General features: G+C 60.2%; 2 protein-coding genes across 4 annotated transcripts in view; one reads left to right on the top strand and one right to left on the bottom strand.

The window, feature by feature from the left end:
• Positions 1-26,757, top strand: part of RSPH14 (radial spoke head 14 homolog) — a 77,125-nt gene that overhangs the window by 7,744 nt on the left and 42,624 nt on the right. The gene's annotated exons all lie outside the window — the stretch shown is intronic.
• Positions 3,874-26,757, bottom strand: part of GNAZ (G protein subunit alpha z) — a 55,982-nt gene continuing 33,098 nt past the window's right edge. The window contains exons 3-4 of one of the 3 annotated variants that reach the window (XM_053927942.2): positions 5,384-5,709; positions 4,398-4,567 (exon numbers count right to left, since the gene is read on the bottom strand). In XM_053927942.2, coding sequence (XP_053783917.1) covers positions 4,540-4,567; positions 5,384-5,709 — 354 coding nt within the window. In that variant the 3' untranslated portion in view covers positions 4,398-4,539. Of the gene's footprint in view, positions 4,568-5,207; positions 5,710-26,757 lie in introns of those variants that run through there. The other 2 variants (XM_053927944.2, XM_053927943.2) reach the window with 2 other exon arrangements.

Here is a 26,757-nt window from a genome sequence, read left to right on the forward strand (position 1 = left end):
CCAGGATGGCCTGCACTCGAGGCCCAGCCAGCCCTCACGCTGGTGGTCGTTAGTATGCGCTTTCTATCCACGGCCACACTGGAAGGCGCCTTCTGCCCTGGTGATGTGCTTGACTCCTGGCCGACACTCAACAACTACGGGTTGTCTGGTGGGTTTTACACTGTGTTTGTAAAGATCACTTGTTAGTTGTTTTCTTGCTGCTGTTCACTCACTCACCCCTTCGTTCGTTTGACAAATGTGTCGGGGGGTATCTGCGGGGAGTGGAGGTTTTCATCCGAGTCCTGCTGCTGGGCGGAGTCTGGCTTACTGTGTGTTTCCCAAAGTAACCACCAAGGGGCGCCACAAGACTGATGACGGTGACTGGGCTCAGCTGCGACCTCTGGCCTCAGGGTGGGGCCGGGGCAGGTGAGGAGAAACCAGGATTGCGGAGGCAAATGCCACGCAGAGGCTGCAAGTCCAGACTCCCCTGAGAGCCAGCGGGTGGTTCTGGAGGAAACGCGTCTCCTGTGGCCAGGTGCTCAGCTCCAATGCTGAAAGTGAGGGCTCTTCTGTAACTGATTTTGGGGTGCAGCTGAATAGCGTAGGGGACCCGGGAAGTGTCCCCCTATCAGACCCGCTGGCCAAGCCTGGGCCCCCTGGGCCCTGTCTCTGACAGTGGCCTCGAGCCCTGACCGATACACCCAGGAGGGAGTCTGGCCTGGCCGCTCCCCTGTCACTCACTCCAGCGCCGGGCTTGGAGCTGCTGGCCCGGCTTTAACTGCAGTATGAAATAAGGACCGCTCCATCCTGACCCTCGTGTGCAGCCTGGGTTTGGGGGTAGTGTGCAGGTGGAGGCAGGCGCCCCTCCCTGGGGGCGGGAGGCCATGCGGATGTCCTCAGGCCCCTGCTGTGGAGACTGGCTCCTTGGCCTTAGGAAGGAGCAGGACACAGCCAGGGAGGGACAGGGCACAGAGGCAGAGATGTCTGGACACAGATTTGATCCTGGTAGTTTGGAGGTGCTGGGGGACGTTTCTGGAGTCATATACTACCAGGGCTAGAGAGAGAAGTCAGAGGCGGCTGTGTCGGGGGGTAGCTGAAGCTGTGGGAGTCCTGGAGGTAGGTGGAGCGGCTGCTGGAGAAGCAACATGGGGTGCCCTTCCCCTTCTGCTGGGTGAGGTGGTGCAGAGCAGTCCCCACCCTTTCCATTCCTCCTGGCCCTGTCACCTCAGGGGGCTGCCCCGGAGGGGTGGGTCTTTCCTTTCTCATCTGCGGGGCAGGGGCACTGGGTGCAGGGCAGCCTGTCTGTGAGGGGCTATTGTCCCCTTCCTGGACTTAGCCAAGGACGACTACCACCAGTGGGGACGCTGCCCACCTGAGTCCCAGCCTGCTGCCCCTGCCAGATGCCTCCTTTCCCTTCTCCCTCCCACTCCACCTGCCTCTCCAGTGGGGAGAGCCTTCCCCTCTGACCCCGCCAGGCCTGGCCGTGGTTCCAGTGTCCATTCCTATGCCCTCTCGTGGGCCAGGTGGCCTTTCCCAGCCTTCTCCAAGGTTTTCATAACATTCCCAGGTGGCTCAGGACAGCCCATTACACATGGAATTACCAGAAAGATCAGGTCCTCCCTGGGCATGCGCTGGGCATGACCAGCTGGCACCCGGCCCAGGACCCACTCTGCACCAAAGTCCCTTCCCCGCAGCGGTCGGCCAGGCCAGCCCAGCGGGTGTCATCCATCCTCAGTGCCGCCCTCTCGTCCTCACAGTGTGAGGCAGCCCTTCCTAGAGCTTGCTGCTCTGCCTCGGTGGGCTCCGAGGAGGTATGGACAGACGGGGCACAGCCCCTGGGGACCCAGACCCAGTTGGGTCCCTTGTTTGCACCCTGTGTGATGTTAAGAAGTCATCCCCTCTCAGGGTCTCTGCTTTCTTTTCTGTAAAATATGGGGTCCGACAGAAATAATGCCATTGTGTGGCTGGAATGTCTCACAGGAGGTGGACAGCAATGAGAACATTCACCTAAATGTCATGTGGTGTGCTTGAGTGTGATATTGTTATGTTATAGAATTACATGTTTATGATTTTGCGACAAAAGATTGGGTATAGATTACCAGGTCATAAGAAAGGGGCATGTGCTGGACCCTATAGACTCAATGCTCCGAGCTTCCCAGGAGTGGGAGGGGCCCCGTGTGCTGTGAGCCATCACAGAGGGGAGCTGGGTTATTGTGACTGTCTTTTCCCCATCGCATCACCTGCGGGGGAGGAGAACAATGTCCATGGGGCCTATGTCCAAGGAGAGGATGGTGGGCACTGGTGGTCGGACCTGGGAAGAGTTAGTCACTTGCAGAAGGTGGGCTTGGACCAGCTGCCCCTGCACAAGGGAGGGCCTGTGTCCTTCAGGTGGTGCTCTATCACCTCTATCCTCCTCTCAACACCACCCCCGCCCCGTGCTGATCCCCCAGCTCATTTTCCTCCTGGACCTTCAGCTCAGCTCAGCTCAGCTCAGCTCAGGCCTTCACCTGCTGGACGCTGTTCGGGCACGTGGAGGAAGGGGAAGGGTCAGACAGTACAGACGCCTCTTCCCACCTCGCCCCGGTGGGGATTCACTAAGAGGTGGAGTGCAGGAGTGAGGGGACCTCCAACGCCCAGGGAGCTGAGCTCTGAGGGCCAGAGGGATCTTAGACTGAGGGTGGCGAAGGGGACATCCGGCAGTCTCCGGAGGAAGAATGGGCGCAGCGGAGGGTGGGAGCCAGGAGGAGCACTGGCCCCAGGCAGCCTCCTCCCGTCCTCGAACGCCTCCGGAGAGAAGGCAGAACCCTCCCATTTCCCTCTAGCTGTGTATTTTTAGGTTAAAGATGCTCACAGTGAGATTACTGCTCTTTTCACGGTTGGCATTAAAAGCGCAAAATAAGTCTCAATGATTGTGCCACACGTTATTTCTTTTTATACAGGAACCCCCTTGGGCTTTTGCTGTTTGGTGACGTGGGACGGCATGAAGGGAATCCCCGCGTGGGCTCAGGGTGGCAGGGCGAGAGGAGAGAGCGAGGTTCATGTGTGTGTCTGAGTGCCGCGTGTCTGTGCGTGTGCAACCGTGAGTGTGCGTCTGTCCACCGCCCCTCATCCAGGGCCCTGTGTAGGTCCTCGATCCCGGGAGGTGACGAAGGGGGGCTCTGTGCTCCCCGTGGGCTCTGTCCCTTCTGTCCAGGTGCAGAGTGACCAGGGGCAGAGCCAGGTGAGGACCCAGGCCTCAGGAGGCACCTCCACCTTCTGCTCCTCCTGGGAAGGACATCTCTACCAATCCCTGACCTTGATCTTGGGACCCTTTCCTCATCTATATAATGGGTCACCACAGACAACCTGCTATGGTAGTGAGTGTTAAATGAGTAATTTGTAAGGGGCCTGGCGCAGGGTGAACAAACTTCCTTGACTTCTGATTAGCACTTTCCACCACAAGGAGATGCCTCTAATAGTCAGCAAATGAAGGGCCTGCAGAGGCACCTCCTCCCCACACCCTACAGGGTCCACCCTACACTGTGGGGGGGGATATCGGCACCCTACGGGCTCTCCAGACACCTCTTCTGCTCTGTGAGGACAACTCTGACCCTGGCAGAGGTGTCTTTAGAGTATGAGGAGTCGCAGTGACAGTGCCACCTGGGTGGGGTCTTGGGGACAGCAGGAGCCATCATCACTCCCAAACCTCAGCCCCCGGGGACACGGGGGACTGGCAGGGCTCCCCATTTTTGCAGGTCCTTTCCTCTCGTGAGGTTGTTTGTTCTTGATTTCATTTCTAGGTGATTTTTACCTAAATATGCATGTGGGGTGGAGTGTGGTGCAGAGAAAAAGGAAGGTCAGGGTGGAAGGTGTCCCCAGCTGCCCTCCCAGATGTCAGCCCTGCACACAGCATGCTGGGACGAGGCTTGGCTCATTCAGGATATTTTATTTTCTTAAAGCAGACAATCTTTGACTTCCACACCATACCAGCTCCTCTTCCCTCTGTACATCTCTGAAAGTCCTTGGCTGCAACTCTGCGCCCTGACCTTGGACATGTGGGTACCAAACAAAGGCGAAGAGAGAAGATTTGGCAGGGTCTCTGGTGGTGCCTTCCCTCTCGGCGGCAGCGGGGGTTCGGATTTACACGTAGCCCTTGGCCAAGGTCCTTTCACGGTGGCAGGTGCCACGGGCCCCAGAGCTGGCGGTCCCAGCAGGGCCTCCCTCAGGCTACAACGTGGGCTGAGCCTTCACAGGAGTCGCAGCTGCTCTCAGCCTCAGGCGCAGGGTGTTCAGGGGCCAGGGCCCCATCTCACGCCTTCCCTTCCTCTACTTGCAAAGCCACACGGATAATTTAATCTTTAAGTACCAAGACATTTAGCTATTGTTCATTCGCTCCTAGGTGAAGAACCTTCTTTAAATACATCACATTTATTTTCTGAAATAAAAACGAAGCAGAAACCGCACCAGTAACAAGAGGACGCTGCGCAGGCGTATGTACAACGCTGCCCTTCGAGGCGGCCACGTCGCTCCAGCGTCGCTCGGGAGCAAGGGACAGACTCATCCAGATAACAACTGTTACGCTCAGCAAGCCAGACACAAAAAGGACCACCTGAAAAAAAAATAGGTTTCGAAAATCTGCATTTTTAAAAAAGAACACTCAACTGCATTTGAAATTGTCTGTATTTTTTTTTTTTCTGCGAAACACCACGAGGTTTGGCCAAAAAAAAGGATGTCAGAGAAGAAAAACCAGGTTTGATTTATAAAACATCAGACGAGTAGAAGGAAAGCTGGAACCCAGCTGGCCTGGTTGCAAACCAAGCGCGCCACTCATGTTATTGTATGGATTTTTGCTGCATATTTTGAAGCTGTTTCAAAAGGGCTGTGAGTGGCTGGAGGTCTGGTTAGGGCTGTGCACCCTGGTTCCAGAGCTGAGTCGGCCAGAGGTGGGCACGTCCTGCAAGGAAGGGGCTTGGACCCTCTCTGGTCCTCCCTCCTGGTCAGGGGCAAGGCCGCTATTCTAGGGCAGGGCTGGCCCCTCCAGGTGGCCCAGCTGCCTCCCCAGTAGTCCCACGGGGGCCCCCATGCAGAGTGCGGCCAATTCAGGGAGGGGCAAGGGCTTGTAGGGACCTTGGTGGCAGCTCCTCAAGTCTTCGAGAGACCTCACCGCTTTGGGGGCCTTGGCTGTCTCCAGACCGTGAGCGTGCGTGCGTGTGTCTACCTGCCTAGCGATCTATCCATATATATTTATGTTTGTGGAAATGGGGGGGGCCAAGGAGGCAGAGGGGCGGAGGGACGTTCCTCAGGCCCCCCGTTTTTTGCCCCCAGGCTGGGTCTCCCTAGCACAAGTGGAGTTGGGCTGTGACACCCCAGGGGTTTCGTCCCAGGCAAGCGGGCTGGCCCAGCCCCTCAGCAGAGGCCTATGTACTTGAGATTGTTCTGTATGATGACATCTGTCACTGCGTCGAAGACAAACTGGATGTTACTGGTGTCGGTGGCGCAGGTGAAGTGGGAGTAGATCTCCTTGGTCTCCTTGTTGCGGTTCAGGTCCTCGAACTGCCGCTGGATGTACACGGCGGCCTCCTCGTAGGTGTTCTGGCCCTTGTACTCGGGGAAGCAGACGGTGAGCGGGATGCGCCGGATCTTCTCTGCCAGCAGGTCCTTCTTGTTCAGGAAGAGGATGAGTGAGGTGTTGACGAACCAGTTGTTGTTGCAGATGGAGTCGAAAAGGCGCAGGCTCTCTGCCATTCGACTCTGGGGGGCGGGGGGAACAGGCTGGCATTAATCGGGTGCAGCAAGGAAAGGCCCCCAGCCTTGGCAGTCTCCCAGCCCGGAGCTGGCCCCCACCAATGCACCCTTCTGTTGGGAAGTCCCTCCTCTGCCAGGTCAACTGTCTTCACCGTCTCCCACAGGCTCTGGAGCCCTGAAGTGGCTGGCCTCTGCGTCCAAGCCCCGGAAACCTGGCGTCTCCTTCCCTGCCAGTCCCTCCTCTCAGCCCCAGTAGTGACAATATGTGGCTTTGGGGCAGCAGCCTGGCCTCCCTCAGCCCGGTGGAGTGGGGCACCTCCACCCTCACAGCCTGAGGGCACAGCCTGCTGGACCTGCACATGCAAGCTCATCTCCCATGGGAGACGCTATCATCACACCCCCTCAATGTGGGCCCAGGCAGCCTTCTGCTTGGCGGCCAGCTCTGGCCTGCTGGGGCTTCAGCCTGCGAGCCCTGATCCCTCCACGTGTGGGGCTGTCAGTCCTCGTCTGGAGTTTGTGGGGTGTGGCTTGCACTTTCAACGCCAAAGGCTCCAGTTCAGAGAGCTGGGGAAGGCTCCTCTGTCCCTGTGGGGCCTCGGGGTCCCTGGAGATCACACATGGCCTCTCCCAGCCCAGGCAGATCCTGTGCTTCCCCGACCCCTCGCCTGGTGTGGCATGGGATGGCGGCTCAGAAGGTGCAGGAGCCACAGGGCGTGGTGCCCGGCCCTTCTTTACCACCCCTCAGACTGAGGACCTTAAATGTGCTGTAGTAAGTGTGGTCTTCGAAGAAACGTAATATGTTTATCTGACTCCCAAACCCACTGTTTCCACACAGAATTGACAGTCTGACTGCTAAGTGGAACTTCTACCGCTGGTGAATTACTGCTGGTGGAAGCACCCCTTGTTTAAAAATAAAATGACAGCCGAGTGTCCAAAGTCTAGAACCAGTTTAGCCTGGATCCGAGGCTTCGGATTTAAGCACTTTTCTGACCAGTTGTACCACTGACTAGTAACAACAGCGAGAAATGCAGCTGGTGCCCACCGTGTAGACGCAGGGCACCAGCTTGTCCGATCCTCACACTTTCCTGTGCCCATTATACAGGCGAAGAGACTGAGTCTCAGAGAGGCATGAAGCATGCTCCAAGTCCCACGGCCCAGAGTTCCAGGCTCACTGCCATCCCAGGGGGACAGGTGGTGCTGCTGGACTCCAGGGAGTCACCCTGGGGTGGGGGTACCAGGGAGGATGCCACACTGAGACCCCACTATCCCACAGGCCCTGAGTTGTCTGAGTGAGGTACAGGCCCGACAGCAACAGTGCTGAGGAGGGACCAGGCTGGATGCAGAGAGGACGCCTGGGGGCTCGCTGGGTCATTACCCCTGACAGCTGCCCGGAGATCCCACACTTTACCCCTGCTGATCCTGTTTTTCAAAACTGTTGTTGCACCTCCTTTCGAACAAGCTCCGGGAATAACAGAAGCTGTGAAAAGTGAGGAGTCTCGGGTCTTGGGGGGAGGGCCTTCTGCAGAGATAGACAGAGTGCTGAGGCCCCATTGCCAGCAGTGCCAGGAGGAGCCGCGCACGTCCTGAACGTGCGAGCTGAGTGGTGCGCTAGGGCTGCCGCGTTCTGCGGGGGAGCAATTAGCTTTTACGGATTCCTGGAAGCCACTCCATAGAGACTAACAGAGCTGTCGTTTCTCACAGGGGTGATGTCATAATCAGGGGCTGCACTTCTGACCCCACATTTTACATCAGATAAATAATAGATGCAGCCATTAGCACATATTCATTGATTCATTGAACTAATAGTTGCTGAGCACACCTGGAGGGTCAGTGACAGGTCCCAGCTCTTCTGACAGGGGCTAAAGCCCCAGACACAAGGCACGGGGCTTTCCCCCAAGGCTGGGAGGGGCATGGTCGGGCCACCAGCAGGAGGGACTCAGCAGGCCAGTGTGTGGGGATGGAGCTGGGCTTCAAGAGTGGGTGGGCCAGCCCAGAGTGAGGGCCAGCCAGAGGGGACAGGACATGGACAGCGTCCTGGCAAGAGTATCTGGTTGGGGGACAAGGCCTGCCTCCCTGAGCCCTGGGTGAGAGCCGGGCGGCTCTTGTGCGCATCCCAGCCTCGCCTGGACAGACAGGCTGTGGGGCCTGGGAGGAAGGGCAGGAAGGCCTCTCCACATGCTGAGGTGGAGCGTATACGCAGACCACCAGTCACTCAGGGGGCTTGGCTGGGGGGTACATGTGGGTGGGAAAAGCTCAGCTGCTGGTTCTGGAGTGGAGTGGCCGGAGGGGCCACTGCACGGCCAACTTATCCTCCTGCTCAGCACAGGCTCCAGGTCCCTGACTCCAGACCCCGATGACCAGCCCCCAGGAGTCCTGATGCACCAAGAGCCCTTCTGCCCCGTGAGAGCCTCCGCCCCTTGCAGACGTTCTGGAGTGGGACAACTCTCTGGGCCTCACGGTCCTTGCTTGGAAGTCCTGGAACTCAGGCGCGCGTCCCCTGAGGTGGCCAGGAAGGCAGCAGTGCCCTCGGCCACCCCTCGCACTTGCTCATAGTATCACTGTGGTGGTGCAGTCACATCAGGACCATAGACCAGGCGTTACCCTCATCTCTGGCCCTCGCCTGCTCCCGTGGCTCCTCTGGCTTTGCAGGCACTCCGGGGCTCAGGTTTCTGGCTCCCTGTCTTCCTTGGGACAAACCATAGGAGCCACACTGGCCATCATTAGGTGCCAGGGAGATGACAGGCATTATGGAAAAGCCTTTGTGCCGGTGCCCTGCCCCCATGGCCCTGCCACAAAGTGGGTGGGTGGGGTGGGGCCAGAGCCCTCTGGTCCTTTGACATTATGCCCACGGTGTCACCGTCACTGCAGCACGCTTGTTCCTGCAGCCCAGGCGCTGCCAGGTGGGCAGAGCAGCACCCTGACGCCTCAGATCTCAAATCATTGAAAACGGAGCTTGCTATTTTGGGTTGTAACTCTGGAAACCATGAGAAGCACGTGTGAGTGTGAGTACGGGAGGAGGGAGCCCACCAGCCTCCAGGGTCTCCCCACAGACCGCAGCAGTGCAGCCGCCAGCTTCCCTTTTCCTCCTACCTCTCCACATTCTGCTCATACTCCATGGCCTCGCTCAAGGCCTCCTCTTCCTGGAAGCCCCCCCTGACTTTTCCTCCTGCCCCTGTACCTCCACTCAGCTTTCTGTGGCACACGTTTGGCTGTGCCCTGCACCAGGAAACAGCCTTTCAGTATGGCCTTTGGGGCCCTCCCTGGTGTACCCTGACCCCTGGTTGGGTGTACATGGCCTGGGTGGCCCCACTCTCCTCCTCCCCAAACCCCTCCCTGATCCTGGGGAGGTTCCACCCTGCCACCCAGTTCTGCCCGTTTGGTGTCCTGGGTCAGAGCTGCCTCTGAGAGCCGGGAAGCTGGTAAGGCAGGTTAAGCACCATCCTCATGTGGTCCTACTGGGCCCCTTCGGTGAGAGAAGCCAGGAGCAGCTTTGGCATCACTGTAGCGTGTCACCCCCTTGTCCTGCCGCCACTTCCATCAACCCGACATATCCTCCCCTCATACCCGGAATCAGAGCAGCTGCCTCTGCCACTCAAGGCCACGCTGCAAGGTGGGGGCACAACCCACCTCACACGCAGGGAGACAGAGACGGAGGCCTGGGCAGCCAACTCCCGGGCCTCAGCTGAGTCCGAGTCTCCACCAAGCACACCTTCTTTCAGCCAGAAGTCGTCCTTGCATTTACCTCTCCAGCTGCTAAGGCAGCAGAAGTCGTGAATGCTTCTCCTAGCAGGAAACGCACCCAGCCAGGGCTCTGGGGCCCACCCAGCTCTCTCCAGGGCCCACTCACCAGGGAGATGGCACCTTCGAGGAGCCTGGGGTTTGTCTGCACATTCGTTTATATGAATAACACAGAGCAGATGATCCCTGTCGGGAGCCTGCGCAATGGCGGGAATCTCCCGCTTGGTGGTGAGGAAGCAGTGCTTTGTGACAAAGCCTGTCAGACACTGTGAAACGGTGGGGGGCTGGGCACAGTCCCCGGGGTGGCACCGAAGTCGTTTCCTGGCCATTTGTAAAAAGGATAGCTTTTGCTCAGACCGCTGCAGATACGCCCCACACCACTGAACAGATGTCCCACCAAGGTGGTGTGTGGGAGTTGCCTGCTTGGACCGTGGCTGTTCCTGATCATCTGGCCCGAAGAGAGAGGCTCCCAGCCTTCTGGCCTGAGTCGAGTCTTTGCTCAGCGCCCAGCTCAGTGGCGGAGGCCTTCACTTCACGTACAGCCGCCATGCATGGGCACCCCTGCTGGCGCAGTCCAGACTGGCCCCTGGAACATTCTGGGGAGGCCAGAGATGAGCATGAGCTGAGGTGCGAAGGTTAGTGAAGAGGCCTTGACCCCTCAGCCCTGATTCTCCATGAAGGCTCCCCTGCTGGTTATGAGCACGGGGTTTGGGGCCACCAGTGCTGTCGCCGCCGTGCTCGCTGCGCCGGAGCAAGTTGTTCCTCCGCTCCGGGCTTCAGCTCCTCGTCAGTAACTCGGGGGCCGGGGCGGGGGGTGGCTGAGGCACTCGGTGTCAGGACTGCTGGGAGGAGGAGTGAAGGCGCTGATGCCAGAAGAGCCTGGATCTGTGGGCCTTGTCCTATGGCTGCCGCTGTGTCCCAGGGAGCACTTGCTCGTGCCGCTCACAGCCCCTCACCTTGGTGCTACGTGCATCTCTGATCTCCTCTCGCCTCTCAGGGGAAGATCCGCCTCCCTGAACCCCCAGCACAGAGCCACTGTGGGATGTGGCCACCCAGCTTCAGGTAGCTCCGGGACACAGGGGAGAGGGCTGCACGCTGCAAGCTGGGGCTCAGCCAGCACTCGCTGGGCCCCTGGGGCCAGTGACACCTCTGTGTTGGTCATGGGTTCCAGTCCACCTGGTTCCTCTGGGAGGCTCCTGTGACTGCTCATGCGCAGAGACCCGATGCCCACCTGGGCCTTCCCCACTTGCCCCCTGGCCCCTGTAACACACCATGGCAGCACCTGCTGGCTCCGAACCCTTTCCCGCTTTGCTGTGAGGCCCGCCTCCTCGCAGCCGGCTCCTTTGCTGTTTGTGGGGCACAGGATAGCCCTGAGTTCCAGGCCGAATGTCCATTATCATCATTTCCCTGATTTAACAGGCCAGGCCATGAGCCGTGTCACCAGAGAGCTGCCTTTAGTTTCCTGCACCCTGCCTGGGTGGGCAATGACTAGTTCCTAGAGACCTGGTATTGGACTTGACCCTGGACACCTGAGTCCAACTCTTGTGTTTTACAAATGAGGAGCCTGGGTCCCCCAACAAGCAGGGTCTGCCCAAACATTGCCCAGGTGGCCTTTCCTAGCACATCTGCCTCCCACTGGTTCAAGAGCTCACTGGCCTGCCTGAGGGAGAGGGGACAGCAGGCGCCCTCCTCTGGCCCCCGGCCTGCTGGGTGGGGAGCAGCATCTCTCAGCCCCTTGAACGCACTGTAGTTTCTAGAGGGCAGAGGGAGGAGAACAGGGTAAGGGAGCTGGCTGACGACCTCCAGCCTGCCAGCCTGCCTGGGTCTTTCCAGCATGTGCCCTTCTGAGGGGCTCACTCCAGCCTCCAGCCCTTTCTCCTCACAGGCCATCCTGCCTCCTTTCCCAGGCCTCCAAGCCAGCTCCTCCAGTCTCACGTAGCTTGCCTCCAGTCTGCGAGAGAGCGTAGGACCCCCTGGGCAGCATATCTGCAATCTGCCAGGCCTCCTGGGCATCTTCAGGTCTCTTCGCCATGGCCTAACTGCCCCCACACCTCGCCCATAACATACACATCACTTTCCAGCCTATTACAGCATCCTGTGGGCAGGTGGGCCAGGGAAATGGAAGCCCAGGGCCTCAGAGCCCCAGGCTCTGACCCCTGGTCCGCTGCACCCCTCCTGAAAGACTTCCCCCGAGGGCAGTGTCCCCCCAGTTCTCTCCTCACAGGCCACAACAGGGGTTCCGTTAGGACCCGGGTCCTGGATGTGGGGACTTGCTGACTCAGGGCGGGGCCCTGGAGGAGGGGCAGGGGCAGGCTCTGAAACCCTTTCTTCCTCCCATTTCCTGACCGAGATCCTGGGAACAAAACTCTGTACTCTGTAGGGGGCCATGTTGGCCCTTCATGATCGGGGTGTTCTCATCCCCCTGCCAAGAGGCTGGCCCCACTTTCCCTGAGTCCCTCTTCCTGCACCTCAGAGGCCAGACCTGCTCCGGTGCCACTCTGGGGGGGATGCTCATTTCTTGGAGCCTCGGCCCCTCACGGGAGAGGGCAGTCACAGCAGCTTCACAGAGGAATGTGCTTTTCACGGAGTGACGAACACAAAGACTTGCACTCACTATTCTGGTCACTAGTTATGGGGCCTCGGGTCCCCATCTGGCAACACCTGTCCAGGTGTGCCTACCTGACTCAGATCCTCGGCCAACCCTGATACCTCCCCTCGGGGCACCCAGCCCCTTCTCCCGGCCTGGTAGCCCCTCCAGGAGGCCTGGGCACACTCCAGGTTGACTCGGTTTCCATACCAGCTCCCACTCCCGTGGACCGCCCTCCTGGATGCTGGTCCAGTACCCCCGTTCCTGACCCCTTGTCTCGTGTGGATGCACACTCCGGAGGTGGGGTGGCCAATACCTCCCAGTCCTCCAAGGCCACACTGGTTTGGGGGCAGCCATATGAAAACGCTGAATGTGCTGCCCATGAAGTCTGCATTGCATGGGGGCAGCCAGGTGGGGACCCGTCCAACACTGATGGGTCATTCTCACTCTGTAGGGAACTTTCCAGGGAGGCGGTGTGTGATATGGCGTGTGGCTGGGGAAGGCCCTGTACTGGCCCATCCTGCCTGCTCGCTCTCTGGCAGCTCCCCACCCCACAGGGACCCCTGTGGTCACAGCGCAGGGCAAGGCCAGTGGGCCCCACCAGGGGTCTGCAGTGCCTTAAGCCTCAGGTAGGACACAGGTGGTGTCAAGGTTTCAGCTCTTCCCAGAACCAGCCTGAACCCTGGGGCCCAGGTGACCTGGAGACAGGCACCTTGACACTGAGCCTGCACAGTCCTCCCCGTTCCTCGTCTCCCTGGGCAGACGCTGTCCAGATGCCCTTTCCACATGACGCTGCTGTAGGCATGAGAGGCTGGGGGTGGCCTGGTGGCGCTGCTCTCCGTGAGCGGAGAGCCTTCAATGGGAGCTCTTGGTGAGCCTGTCCGGGGCAGGATGAAGTGAAGGGGTTGGCATGGCAGCTTTGGAGTGGCTGACAAGGGTCAGCTAGCCACCAGCTCTTAGCGGTTCTGAGCCTCAGTTTCTCACTTGTAAAGTGGAGTCCATAAGTGCACCTCACTCACGAGGTGGCTGAGGGCTGAAGTGTGACACGCATGGCAAGCCTGGTCCCCACACCCAGGCACTAGGTGCTGCTGGCAGCCGCCATGGCCACGGCTCTGAGATAAAAGGGAGCCATCCTGGAGTAGGAGGCATTGCGCCTGGGCCCGGGGACAGGGGCAGGTGTTGGGATGATGCCCAGCAACAGCGCAGAGGCCTGGAGCTGCGGCGCAGGCGTGCTGGCAGGGGTGGAGGAGAGGACACGGCAAAGGCCGGGGGAGGCTCTTTCTGGCCCTGGGACTCAGTTTCCTTGTCTCTAGAACGCGTTCTCAGTTCTGTTACGGACTGGAAGGCCCAGTCTGCCCATCGTAGAAAAGCCTGCAGTGTTTGCTCATGGGAACCGTGAATTCGACTTTCAGAGTGGAAGTACAGCCGAGAGGCTGGGCGGGCTATGGACGTGAATGAGTTCCATTCACCAGGGACAAAGCCATCCCCGTGGCTGCCCATCCCGCAGCTGAGCCACCAGGCCTGTCCAGGCACAGGGTGCCAGGCTCCAAGGGCGCCGAGGGCGGGAGCTGGGCAGTGAGGCTGGCCGCCTGGTGGCACCCTGGCTGGATACACCAAGGGAGAGGTTTCATACGAGGCTGGGTGTCAAGCCGGCACCCTTCATGAAGCGACAGACAAGCCTCTGGCCCTCTGGGCTCCGTTTGCAGTGGAAGGCTTGGGGGCACTACGGTAGGGGCTGCCTGTCAGCCAGCAGGGTGTGGCTCAAGGAGCACAGGGGCGCCGCTGACACACTGAGTGGTGAGCCCTAGTCAGCAGTCTGGTCCACCCTCAGTGTGGTGTGATGGCCCCTCCTCCGTCAATCACTGGCCGGGGCGGTGAGGCCCGGAGCCCTGTGCTGTGGGCCTGGTGGACAGGAGGAGCCTCATGACCCCCTGGACCACCCTGAGCCCTGCCCAGGGAGTCGGGCCTGGGCATCCCCAGACGTTCCTGGCAGGGCAGCAGGTGCACCCGACAGTCAGACCCTGCCCTAGGTCCCGACAGGGGCATGGCGACCGCAGGGGGCAGGTGGCAGGGGGGACCTGCAGCTATGGAACCCAGTGCCGGGGTTGTGCTGCTGCCGGAGTGAGACCACTTCAAGGTGGTGTTGGTCCCTCAGGGTGTCAGCGTGTGCTTTGTCCCCACAGAAGTGGGGGACAAGTTGTCCAGGGCGAGAGGCGTGTGTGTCTCTGCTCACTGAACTGCAGAGATGTCTATGAAGGCCTGGGGGTGCTCGGGCAGCCCTGCTGGGTGGCCAGGGGAGGCAGGCAGGGGGAGAACGGCCCTGGGCACCGAGGGGAAGAGGCCAGGCTGGGCCCAGACCCCAGGCTCGAAGCCCTGTGCTTCCCCAGCCAGCCAGTCCAGTGAGGGTCCTCATCCTTCTGGAGTTCATTTCTCTTCTGGGCTCCCAGATTGTCCCAGGGGAGCTCAGAGGAGGAAGGTCCTGGCCTGTCTCTTCCCTCACGCTGAGGGGTGCTAGGCAGGGGGGCTGTCCCCAGCGGGGGTGTGGGGGGGAGTCTGCTATTTGGCCAACATTAGGATGCTCTGCTCTCCTTCTGGAGGAGTTGCAGTCACAGCGAGGAACTGTGGCCACGCAGCTGTCCCCCATGACCTTCCTGGTCTGGGGGACCCGTACGTGGGAGCGCGGGCCAGATCAGATCAGCGTCCAGAACTGGGCGTCAGAACTCGCTCCTGCCAGGATGTGCTTGTCTCTCTGCTCTCGTGTTTCACGGAGCACGGCGTACCAGGGAGCAGGAGCGCCTTCCCCCTGGTGCACTGGAGACCCCCCCCACCCACAGTCCCCTCTGCTTTCTGATAGGCCAACCTGGTCTCTTATGTCTTCACCGCAGTCCCCACCCAGCGGCCTCCTTGCTCGCTGCAGTCAGGTCCCGTCCCCACAGTCTTCCCGGCGCGTCAGGATTTGGCCCTGGCAGACCTTTCTCGACTCCCCCAGCCAGGGGCCCACTCTGGTGATTCTGCACGGGTTTCAGCTGCACCAAGCTCCCCCGTATTTGTTATTTGCTTGTTGGGACCCAGCCTGAAGTGCCCCACCCTTGCAGGAGGGGGGCCTTCCCAGACCACACTGTCCCATCTAGGCTCCGGGACAACCGTCCTGTGGGCTGGCCATCTCTTCCTCCAACAGCTAGCAACTCCTTCCCCGACCCCAGACCCGCTGTCCCAGTGCCGGCCATCTGTTCTGGCCACACACCCTGTGGAGGTGTTCTGACGACTGGGACCCTGGACCTCCCAGTGTCTCGGGTTGCTACTGACTGAGGGTCACAGGGCAAACGACCCGGCGAATACCAGAGCCTGGCATGTGTGTGTGGGGGGGGGCAAGGAAGCTGAGGGACTCAGGCAGCTGGGGAAGCAGGAGAGGCCCCCCTTGGAAACCAGAAATGCAGCTGGGTGCCCCCCTTCGTGGGATGGGAGAAGCGAGCCCCCGGGGTATGGGATGGAGGGGGAGCCTTGGGCACCAGTGCCAGGGGCAATGCCTGTCATTTCTCGGGTGCCCGGGGTGGGACTCCTGTTGTGTCATGGGTGAGACTAAACCCGTTTGAGTATGTGACACTGGGACCCGGAGCCAGGCAACTTCCCGTGGCTTCTCCGGTGCCATGACCGCAGGCCTTTGGTTGGCAGCAACAGGGGAACTTGGACTTCAGACAGCCCACCCCGGCGCATGTGGGACTGTCAGGGACCTGGAGTGCCAGGAGCGTGGTTGGGTTGGGGTGGGTGGGGTGGGGGTGCCCGTCTGTCCTGCGTTTGTGCAGGCCCGGCGCCAGCCCTCATTCTACCACCAAACTACAAGGTGCTCTTAGGCCCGCCACTTCCCGTCCCAAACCACTATCCCCAGGGGACTTGGGGCAGCTCGGAGCCTGCGTGTGCCAGCACTGCCAGCACCCTCACACTGGCCTGCGCGCTGGGCTGAGGCCTCCTTCGACATTTCCCATTCTAAGAAGCCTGTCCTGATAGCCATTCTCTGGTTCCCACCACACCCCACATGGACTCGGGGGCAGTGGCTGGGTCCTGCCTCCAGGCCTGAGATTTCCTGGCCTCCCTTGGCTGCTGGGCTGTGGGCTTGCCTCGCTTGCCTGGCCGGGGCCTGGAGACTCTGCCTGCCACCCTGCCTTTGAGGGGGAGGCCATTATACACCCTCCCCTGTCCTCAAGGAGCTTATGATATACGTGGGGGCTGATGGTAGGAGACAGAGATGGGCAGACAAAACCGTGCAGCCAGGCAGCAAGCTGCTCCTTCTCTGCAGAGGCCCAGCGAGGGAGCAGGTGGAGGAGCCTGAGTCATCCCTGCTCATGCCTGCAGGGACGGGGACTCGGAGCTTGGGCCTCCCCAGGCAGCCCTAGTTCCCGTTGCCTGCTAGAATCTGTGCTTCTCCACCCCCAGCCAGCCCCACAGAATTGAGTCCCCTTATTGGAACTGATTCCTGGAGGGCAGGGCCTGTGTGCTTGGCTTCCCCAGCCCTGGACAGAATCACCACAACCCCATGTGGATGAGAGGGCAGATGCGGTCATGTTCAGCCGCCCACAGTGGGACAGAGGCTGGGGGGTCTCTGAGTTACCCTCTGTGCTCTCAGGCTCAGAAGCACGACAGCCCCTCAGGGCCTTGCCAGTGCTGAGCTGCTGAGTCTGTGACAGCAGCTGCTGCCCAGCGGGGCTGCTCCCCTCCCTCCACTGAGCTTAGTATCCAGACACTCAGTAGACTTGCTGCCATTTCCATGACAACCGGGAGGAAGCCTCCACCCTCAGAACCTAACACACCAAGACAGACGAATGGCGGGAGGAAGTGGCGGATATGTGAGCCAGGCCAAGTCCCTCCGAAGCTGTCCGTCACCGTCTGCTCGTTGGGGTGGGGGTAGGGGAGGGCCTTTGGGAGTTTGGGGGGGACCCTGCTCTCCCTGAGGGATAGGCAGGCCCTTCCAGTGACCTGCTCCTGGCTGGGGTGGGCCTTCTGGTGGACTGGGAGGCCGGGAGATGGCATTGTTGCTGAAGGAGCCCTAAGTGGCGTCTCGTGCATGTCACCGTGGCAGAATTTGCCTTGGCAACCACCCCGACAGTGAGGGGCCTCGATCCCTCCTGTGTGGAGGCTGCCATGGTATATCTGGGTAGGTGTCCAGCTCTGTTCGTCTGTAAGAAGTGGCTCCCAGACACACCAGGGGGAGACGCTGTGGCGGGGCTCCCCCCACTGTCCCCATTGTACAGATGTGGAAACTGGGACTAGAGGGGCTCACCTCGCCCGCCTCCGCCCTCTGCCTATCATTCCCCTCCCCCACCCCCGCTCCAAGGAGAGCCTCAGACAGCCAGACACTTCTGGGGCATCATTTCCCCCACCGCTGCGGGCATTAGGAAACGGGAAGGGGTCTGGGGACAGAGGTGGATGACCAGGGTCACTTCCAGACTGGTCTGGTCAGCACTCCCCACTTCCTCCTCCCGCAAACCTGAATGCTGCTGTGCTGGACTGGAGAGCCGGATTAATGAGGCCAGTGGATCAATAAGCCGCTGACTGTTCCCGGAGCCAGTCTATAGGGGCTGCACAGAACGGCGACACTTCGACCAGCCACGTGGGCAATGGGGGTCCATGGGGAGGGAGTGCAGCCACCTGCCTGTCCCTCTCCCCAGACCCAGGGTCAACCAAACTCACTCCCCAAGCCTGGGCTTTTGGGGTGTCAAGACTGAGACATACAGCAGGGACAGCAGCTCACAGTCCCAGCCACTGGGGGACTCCCGTTTGGCACCCCACAGCCGCCTCCAGCCACTCTGCTCTCAGGACCCCTGGTCAGGTGCCCGTTTACCTCAGCGCCCACCCCTTTCCATCTGAGCCCCTTTTTCCTTGCTCACTTCAGCCTGGGTGACCTGTGTTTAGCCTGGGGCCTTAGCCAGGCAGGAGGCAGCCCCACAGGGTGGGGCCTGAACGAGGAGCCCTCTACTCTGCAGCCCTGAAGCAGCCTGGTTCTGCTGGAGCTCTACCTTCCCTGAGGGCCTCAGGGCCTGGTGGCCACGAGGGGGCAATATTCCAGCCTATTGTGAAAGGAGTCACACGAAATGTGGTCAAGAGATAAATAGCAAGGGCCCTGGAGGCCTCGTGACCCCCGACCAAGCACTGAGCGCAGAGCTGAGCGCAGAGCCGAGGCGCAAGCCCCGCCCTGGCTGTCCTCCCAGCACCTGTTCTCTGGACCGGGGGCCTCACTCTCGGATATACCTTAAGCTCCACTGAGCACTCCCCTGCTTCGAGGGACAGAGAAGAGCAAGGAGCAGCCTGACTTATGAGGACTGAGTCACTCAGAGGAGGGGACATGTGCCAACTGTCCAGCACTACACAGTGCAAACCAGAGGGCAGGCAGCGTGGAGGGAGGCGGGATGGCCAATGAGCTGATGTGGGGGGAGGGGCAGGAGGGAGAGCAGGGCTGTCCCTTCAAATCTGTCCATGTTTCCCCTTCCTGCTGCCTCCACCTTCCCCTCTTGCTGAAACCTGACTCCCTGCTGCTGTGGTGTGACTCCCATTACAGCCCCATCACAGCCAACCAGGTCGCCTTTCTCCCCTGGGCAAAGCTCTCCAAGGGCTTCTGAGATGACTGGATGACCCCACACTCTCTCCCCAGCTCTCTCAGACCATCACGCGCACCTTCCCCTCCCGCCTCGGGGCCATGCTGTTCCCTCCGAACCCACAGGGAGGAAAGGCTCCCAGAGGCCTTCCCCAGCCTTCCCTCTGCACTTGACACGCCCCCAGTCACCATTGCTGTAATCCTTCCTCTTAATTTGCTGCAGAGCTTTGAGGCCCCGTGGACCCACTCCTTAGGGCTCGTGGCTGGCCCAGGAGTGCGGTCCCCGGTCTGTCGAGGGGACAGCTTTCCCCAGCACCCCGCCAGGGCAGTCTGCCGAACATGGGGCTGTGGCAGGCAGGGCCAGATGGTGCAGGCTGTGGGCATTCCACGTGGCAGCCATGGGTGCGGGGGCTGGGCTGAGTGGAGGCGTGCGTGCCCGACTGCCCTGCCCCGCCATCCCCCACGGGTGCATTTACACTGGGCAGGTCTGGTCTGACAGGGTGGGTGGGGAGGGGCCCAGAGGCCGCCCCCTTCCCCAGCCTTTCTTTCTCCAATGCTTAACATATGACTGGGACAGTGGAGGACAGCAGGGCTGGGCACTGTCCTGGCCTTTCACTGACTGCTGGCCTGTGTCCTTCCTCACTCTAGCTCCATCCTTTGGTGGGTCACTGGCAAAACTGGCTGGAAGGCATTTGATAAGCAGGTGGTCCTTGGCTTTAAAATGATCAGGAACGACGTGACCCTGAGTCGTGGCGGATGAAGCCTCAGGTGTTATTTCCCTAGTTTGGCCCCTGGTGGCCAATCCCCGGGGGCTTTGTGTACTGAGGCCCCAGGACCTGACTCCACCGCTGTGTTCCCAGGGTGAGGACGTGCCATTCCGCCAGCTCCTGCTTCCTCCACCCCCAACTGCCACCTGCAGACAGACAGCCCTGAGGCTTCAGGACTTGTCAGGAGGGACATTAGCGAGTGACACGCAAAGGTTAGCAACTAGGATGAGCGCACCTGCCACCAGACACTTTTGGGTCTCAGGTCTTCATGGGCACCTGACCTTCCCCAGGGATGAGGGGGGCTTCAGAGGGGCCACCACCTCTCCCTCTCCCCCTCATGGTCTCTTCTCTCAGCTCCTGCCCACCCCAGGGGACTCAGAAGAGCCCATTTTAGAGGTCCTTGCCCTGCAGCCCTCAGGCCAGCGACAGATGGGGCTTTTCTGGGGTGGGGACATATTCTGAGGAGTCCAGAAGTCAGAGTCACCACCTGCCTGTCCCCACCACCGGCCCCCACCGCTCTCCCATCCAGTGACAATTGCAAACCTCATAGTAACAGCCGTGACCAGGCCTGCCACTTCAAACAGCCAGGGCTGTTTAAACAAGATAACAGACTGCGGTAAAGCCATAACTCAGGCCCTAATAGCCTGAAACCTGTGTTCCGAATCTGCCAGAAACAGCAGAGCGCTACTTCCTGCCGCACGAAGCAGTTCAGCCGCACACAGCCTTGCCTCTGATGCCCCCCACCCCTGATGGGCCAGCCTGTTCGCTGGTGCCTGGTTTCCCCACTACAGTATGGAAGGGGCTGGGGTGACCCTATGTAGTGGAAAGGGGAGCAGCCTCCCAGCTCTCCTAGCCCCCTGTGTGGGGGACAGCCAAGGTTCCTCCTTAGGTGACAGACCAGCCATGCCACTAGGGCAACTTGTTCTTGGAGCCTGAGTTTCCTCATCTGTGTGGCGGGGGCCATGCTGCTGGGCCAAGGGCTCAGAGGTCGCGTGTGCAGGGCCCCACGACAGTGCAGGGACCCAGCAGCTTCCATTGCCCTGCCCTCATCTCCCCACCTGGACATTAGCCCCCAGAGAGTCAGGACTGCGGCCTGGGCCCCAGCACCTCGCCCCTGGTCCCTGGCACAGGTCTGAGGACCAGGGTGCCACGATACAAGTGTGGCCGGCCCAGCTCTTGCCCTTCCGTTCACCCTGTGGCCAGTGGCAACATGCAAGGCTGTTTGAAGCTCCAAGCCCATGCTGGGCCTGGTGGCTGCATTGCCCCGACTACTCAGAGCTGGGCAAGGGACGAGATAGGGCCCGGAACTGTGCCACTGGGACAGCCTGGACCCTGGCAACCCAGATGGGCACAGGTGGGTACATAACCCTGGGGCCACAGCTGTGTCCCGGCCCCACCCAGGGCCCCAGAGAGAGCTGGAGGTAGCCCTGTACCCAGAGCGCTTTCTTGTCCCCAGCCAAGGGACTCTGCCCGTCTGACCTGAGCTGTCCCCTGGGGATCCTGAGCAGGCCAACCAGGACACTGGCAGCCACCGGGCCTGCCAGTGCTGCTGTTCCCCAGCACAGGCCCGGAGCCCCCAAATGTACACATCACTGTTTGCTTTCTGCTCTCGCTGAACCTCAGAATCAATGGCTTGAAGGATCTTAGAGCCAGAAAAGACCATACCTGCTGCCAGTGCTGGCCACAGCCCCGGGGTGAGACACTGATGGCGGGCATCCTGTCACTTGAGGGGGTGACTCAGGTGTGCCTTAGACTCCCACTTCTGGGGCAGCAAATGCCCAGGCCAACAGTGGGAGAGCTGGCTCTGTAAGGGCCTGGAGCTCCTGTGCCCTGCTCCCCCATATAATGGCCCAGGCACAGAGAGGGAAAGGGCCCCCGGGCAGGCTAGCAGGCTGCGGCCTACTCTCACCTTGACCTTCCTCCCACTGCAGAAAAGAATGCTTTTTCCAGTCCATTTTTGCTTCAGCTGAAATGAAAACTGTTCCCTATTTGTCTTTACGTTAAACCTTGCTGGCTTGATCCCCGTCCCCCTGCGGTCAGTCACTGATGGGAAATTAGTGAACGGCAGGATGCAGGTGTGTGCAGCCTGGAAGCTGCCAACAGACTCAGGCCTGGCCTGGGGCTCGTAGGCGCCACTCTCACTGGGAGGAAACCAGAGTGCAAAAAGTACCTCCTATTTCAGCTCCAGAGGACCCCCTGCAGCCCACGAGGCTAATACCCTTGTCTGACTCTATTTGGCAAGGCGTGCTCTCCTGCGTTCCTGGGCGCTGCCCGGGCCATACCCCCAGGAGCAAAGGCTGGTGAAACCACTGGCAGTGGCTGGAGGCCGTTCCTGCAGTGAGAAGTTGGAGACGTGGGTAGATATCCCAGTGGGGACCCTCTGCCTGTGGCTAACACGATGGATTTCAGAAATGCTCATCCTTAAAAAAGTATTTGGGTCATCTCTGCCCTACCCTGGCTTCTGCCTCAGCAGGAATTGGGAGTGCTGGGCAAGTGCAGCCTTCCAGGGTCTTGGCGCCATCGAGAACCGGATCAAAGGATGCCTATGCGTGTGCTGGTGCAGCCACACAGCTGGGATGTGACTTAGGAAAACTTTGCAGCCCTGGGACCTTCCATGGCTCCCAGGCACAGCCACAGCAGAGGCCTCGAGTCTGGGAGTGGCTGCTCCTAACCCAGTGCCCGTTGCTGCATGTGCCCAAGGCAGTGGCTGATGGCTTTATCCTGCCCAGGATGCGGCAGTCAGGCAGGGCCAGGCAGGCTGCTGGGGCTGCTAACGGCCCTTCGGAGGAGCTGCCGGAAGTTCAGGAGCTAGCAGAGTGCCGGGACAAGCTGCTGTTTCTGAAAAGCTGCTTCAGGGAAGAGGATGCCTTCTCTATCCCTGGCCAATGACCCGGTCACAAGCTGCACAAACAGTAGCCAGGGGGCTGACGCACAGCACGGCCACAAGCACTGCGCATACCCAGCACCCGGGCCGACTCCGAGGGCTCTCTGAGATGAAACTTTCTGGACAGCGACCAAGGACTGGACTCAAGACAATGTTCCCTCTGTGGGTTATAAAATCCATGTAGTGAGTTGTGATCCGCTATGCGGAAACCAAACCAAATCAAGCCTGAAATCGGTGGGAGTCTCACACGGGAACATGGACCTCGCTGGCACACCCATACCTGCCGGGCTGTCGGCAGCTGACAGTGCTCTCCCAGCGTTCACCTGGCTGGCACCAGCCAGCCTCTCGGATGAGGCAGTGAGGTGACACAGGCTGGGTGGGCCACTTCTGGGTCCTGAGCCTTTGTCTTCACTAGGGTGGTCTTGGCCTTTGGCTTGTACAGCTCAGGGGTCGGTGCCTCCTGGATGGGTCTCCAAACACCTTACCCCACCCCATCCCTCCCCACCCCACCCGCCCCATGGCCAGGGCAGTCTGCAGGTCTTCTAAGGCAGGCAGTGTTGGGGGAGAGCATGGGGAGTTCAGGGTGACCCTAGGCTGGGCCACAGGTGGGCAGGGCACTCTGGCCACAGGGCCATGGAGAGCTAAGGAGAGGCTGGCACTGTGGTCAGTCTGGGGTGGCCAAGGCACAGGTGGCTTGGGGGAGGGGCCAGAGCTGTGCCTGTGGACAGAGCAATGGGAGGGAGCAATGACAAGGTTTGAGGGGAGGGTGCGCCAAAGGCTGGACTGGTCATTAGGCTGTGGCCTCCGTCTCTCTGAATCCAGGCTGGGAACATATATAGTGTCTCAGTCCATGAAGCCTGCATCCCTGGGGGACAGTCAGGCCTCTGTCCCCAAGGGTTCCTTGCTGTCCAGGTCTACCCTTGCTGGGCCGCATTCTCCTGCAGCCGGGGTCTGGGATGCCCCCAGGAGAGACGTGCATTATGCCAGGCCTGGCAGTGCCCCAGCGTCTTTGCTCCGAGACCCCTATGCCAGGTCCCCGGGTCAGCTGGGCTATTACAGGCCAGCCTACTAAGTCCTACATCAGAGGAAAGCATGGCAGGCCTCACCAGCAACAACCCCATTCTGAGGGGCACTTGCAGCCTGGACCCTGAGGTCTAGGCAGGTCTAGGGGCAGAGGGGACAGGACAACTGCCAATGGGCTCCACGGAGGCCTCATAGGGTGACAGAAGCACTAGGGACAGGCTGACAGGGGATGGATGGGCCTTTTTACTCTGTATGGACCACAATGGCTTGGGCCACGCATGGGACCTAGCCTGCTCTACGGTGGGCTGGCCTTGGCCTTGGGGGTGCCTGATGCTGTGCACAAGGGCTCAGCCCACTTGCTTGTCCAGGGGACCTTATGGCTGTCTCTTGTGAGGGGGAAATAAAGTGGCACAGCAGCACTCCTGTCCTACATGGCATTCCCTGCGACCGGAATCCCAGGCGAGGCCATGGGAGCCAGTAGAAGTCAGCTGGCCTGCCCAGCCACCAGGCATCTGCGCCCCAATGGCCGGCGCTCTCCTTTACCAGGGCACGCGCCCTACAGTTCCGGGCCCTATGGGCGTCGTGCGTGGGCACAGGTAATGGCAGGTATCGCCAAAACTACGTCCTTCTGTCCTGGAGCTGAGGGTCTGTCCCACTTTATAGATGAGGAAGCCACGACTGGGCCAGCTCCTCCAAAGCTGAGGCTGCCCAGGGCTGGGGACTGTCCTTGGGCCGGTGAGGCTGAGAGGAGCTAGAGGGGATTGCGTGCCTACGGGCCCACTAAGGGCCACGGAACAGATGTCTCCCCTTAGCATCTTTCCTGCTGGGCCAGGGCTTGGAAACTGCCCAAGAACCACAGGTTGCCTTGGTCAGCTGTTCCAGAGTGTTCTTTCCTCAGTAGATGTAATGAGCTACAGACCTGGATTCCTGGAGCCTGGAACACTGCAGCCAGAGGCTGTGGCTTTTGGGGAATGTTGAGCAGGTCACACATTTCCCAGCTCCCACCCGCTGCTGCTGGAGGGAGGCTGTGTGGCCCTGCGGGGAAGGACACGCCAACGGCCAATCCTATGGGCCACCCGGCCTGGGTGCTCCAGGCCTCCTTGACATCAGGATGTCGTTAGCCTCCACAGGGTCACCAGAGGCCAGCAAAGGTGTGCGGGGCTGTGGGCTGGGGGTGGCCAATGTGTGGGGGTGGACCACTGGTAACGTCAGGATAGGAGGCCCAGGCCTCTGGCTGACTGTTTTTGTTAGTGGGATTAGAGAAAGTACGTGAGCAGAGGACACGCCAACCAGGGGTGATGCAGACAGATTGGGGGAGCTGCAAGCCCAGCCTCCCAGGGGCGGCCGAGCTTGTTCTCTGGGTCTGAGGGAACCGGCCCCGTCTGGACCTCATGCAGGAGCATGGCTACCTTTCACTCTATCCCGGGTATCCCTTCAGATGTCTAGGACCCCTTCCCCTAGGTGACCGTTACTCTTTTCTTCCCAGAAACTCTAGACTGTCAGAGCCAGTGGGGCCTCAGCGGGCCCTGCAGATGGGTGAAGAGGAACCCCCACACCCTGTTAGACCAGAAGCATTTCTCGGTGTTGTTTGGGGCCATGGGCGGCAGATACCCCACTCCTGCCCCCATCTATGCTGAGGGTCCCCAAGTCAGCTTGGCCTCCCTCCCATGCTGTTCTTGAAGAGTGAAGAAGTTATTTTTTAGTCTTGAATTATAAAAATACCTGAAACAACAATAACCTGCACCTTAAAACCCAGAGCTGTCTGACACGTACCTAAGGAGCAGAGCTGATGAGCCCAGAATGTGAATCACCCTACAGGCCCCGTGGCTGAGCAGGACGCAGGCTGGGGTGTCCCTCTGTCCCGAAGCGCCTGTGAGTGCAGAATGGAGGTGTTCTGCCAGTTGGAGGGGTGTTGTTGAGAAGTCAAATGACAAAGGTTGGGGAGCGCACAGATGGGCAGGGTGTAGAGACCCCGGTGAACCCCAGCTGCACCATCCCCCAGACTCTGCAGTACCTGGGACCTGGCCCCTTCTGCCTAGGCCCGAACTCTCCATGGCCCCCAGAAGTCCCTGGACTCTGCCTGTGCTGGCTGCCCCCTCAATGCCCAAGGCCCAGGCTGGATTCTGTGAGGTCCAGATCGAGTCCAGATCACCACCCCTCCTTCACCCCAACCTGCCGAAGCCCTGGTGCTGATGTCTGCCCCTTCTCTCCTGCAAGTTGGTCTCTGGGGCAGAGGAGGGCTTCCTAGCTTTCCTGGGCCCAGACAGCTGCTTCACAGGGGGGCCTTGAGCCCAGCCGCAGCAAGCGTGGAAATGGGTGTTGGCGAAGCCACCCCAGCCCTCCAGGGACTGCTTGATGCTGCCACCACCTGACCTGAGAGGGGGAAGGGACACTTGCCCCTGTCCCTAGATGGCTGCACATCCTAGGTGTGTAAGGAGTGCTTCCTGAGTGAGTAGTACAGGCTTTTCTCTCCCAGATGGAGAACACAGGATGGCCCCAGCTTGAGCAGATGGTCTCATGCTAGTCTGCTAACGTGCTGACAGAGGGAAAGCAGAACCACCCAGCTCTGAGTCTGCTTCTCTGCGCAGGAGTCTTGTAAAATCTGCCTGGGGAGAGCGGGACGTGGGGGGTGGAGGGCGGACGAGCAGGGAGCCACTCTGGGAAACTACCGTGCTCTAATGGGATGAATGTGAACAGAAATAACACGTGTAGTCCCCGGGCGAGAGCAGGGGTGGCTGAGGAGTCCCAGAGGAGGCTGAAAGCAGGGACACTGCCCGGCTCTCAGAAAGAGGTGGATGGCGAATCCTGTAATTCGCCCCTAGCTGAGCCTGACCCAGCCAGGTCCCCTGGGCCGGGTGGAGAGCCACAGGATGTGACTGGTGAATGTTTAACAACCCATTGGGAGGTGATGTCAAGCATGTGCCGAGTTCCATGCTGTGGTTATTCTCACCTGGCTGATTTTAAGCTACAACACGATGTCAAATGGCCCAGAAATTCCTAAAAATTGAACAATTGGCACTTGTGAGCTGGTGCAGTCCAGCTCTACCCTCCAAGGGACTGGTGTGCGGAGAGGGAGGCCCTGCCCCCGCGGGCCAACCTCACTCTCAGCACCCTCCGCTGCAGGCGGGGCCTGCGCTGCCACCCGGCCTGCCAGCACCGGGGCAGGAGGGCCCCACCAGAGCTCAGGCAGGCCACCTCCGCACCAGTCCCGAGGCCTGAGGAACACTGTGGACATCCCCACGCAGATTCAGCCAAGGCACGTGGTAAAGTCAGTCACGGTGGAAGAGTCACAGCGATGGGGATGGCGTCTGACCACAAAGAAAGGGCAGCTGTCGTGCTCGGTGGCAGAGCTGGGTCCGCAAGGGTGGGGAGACGGGGACAAGGGAACAGGTTCCAGTAGCACCCCAAAGCCCCACCATGTGGTATGGAGTGGGAGTGGGCGGGACACACTGAGCAGGAGGGCCCTGTC

This window comes from Desmodus rotundus, chromosome 7, assembly GCF_022682495.2.
Source record: "Desmodus rotundus isolate HL8 chromosome 7, HLdesRot8A.1, whole genome shotgun sequence".
Classification (NCBI taxonomy): domain Eukaryota; kingdom Metazoa; phylum Chordata; class Mammalia; order Chiroptera; family Phyllostomidae; genus Desmodus; species Desmodus rotundus.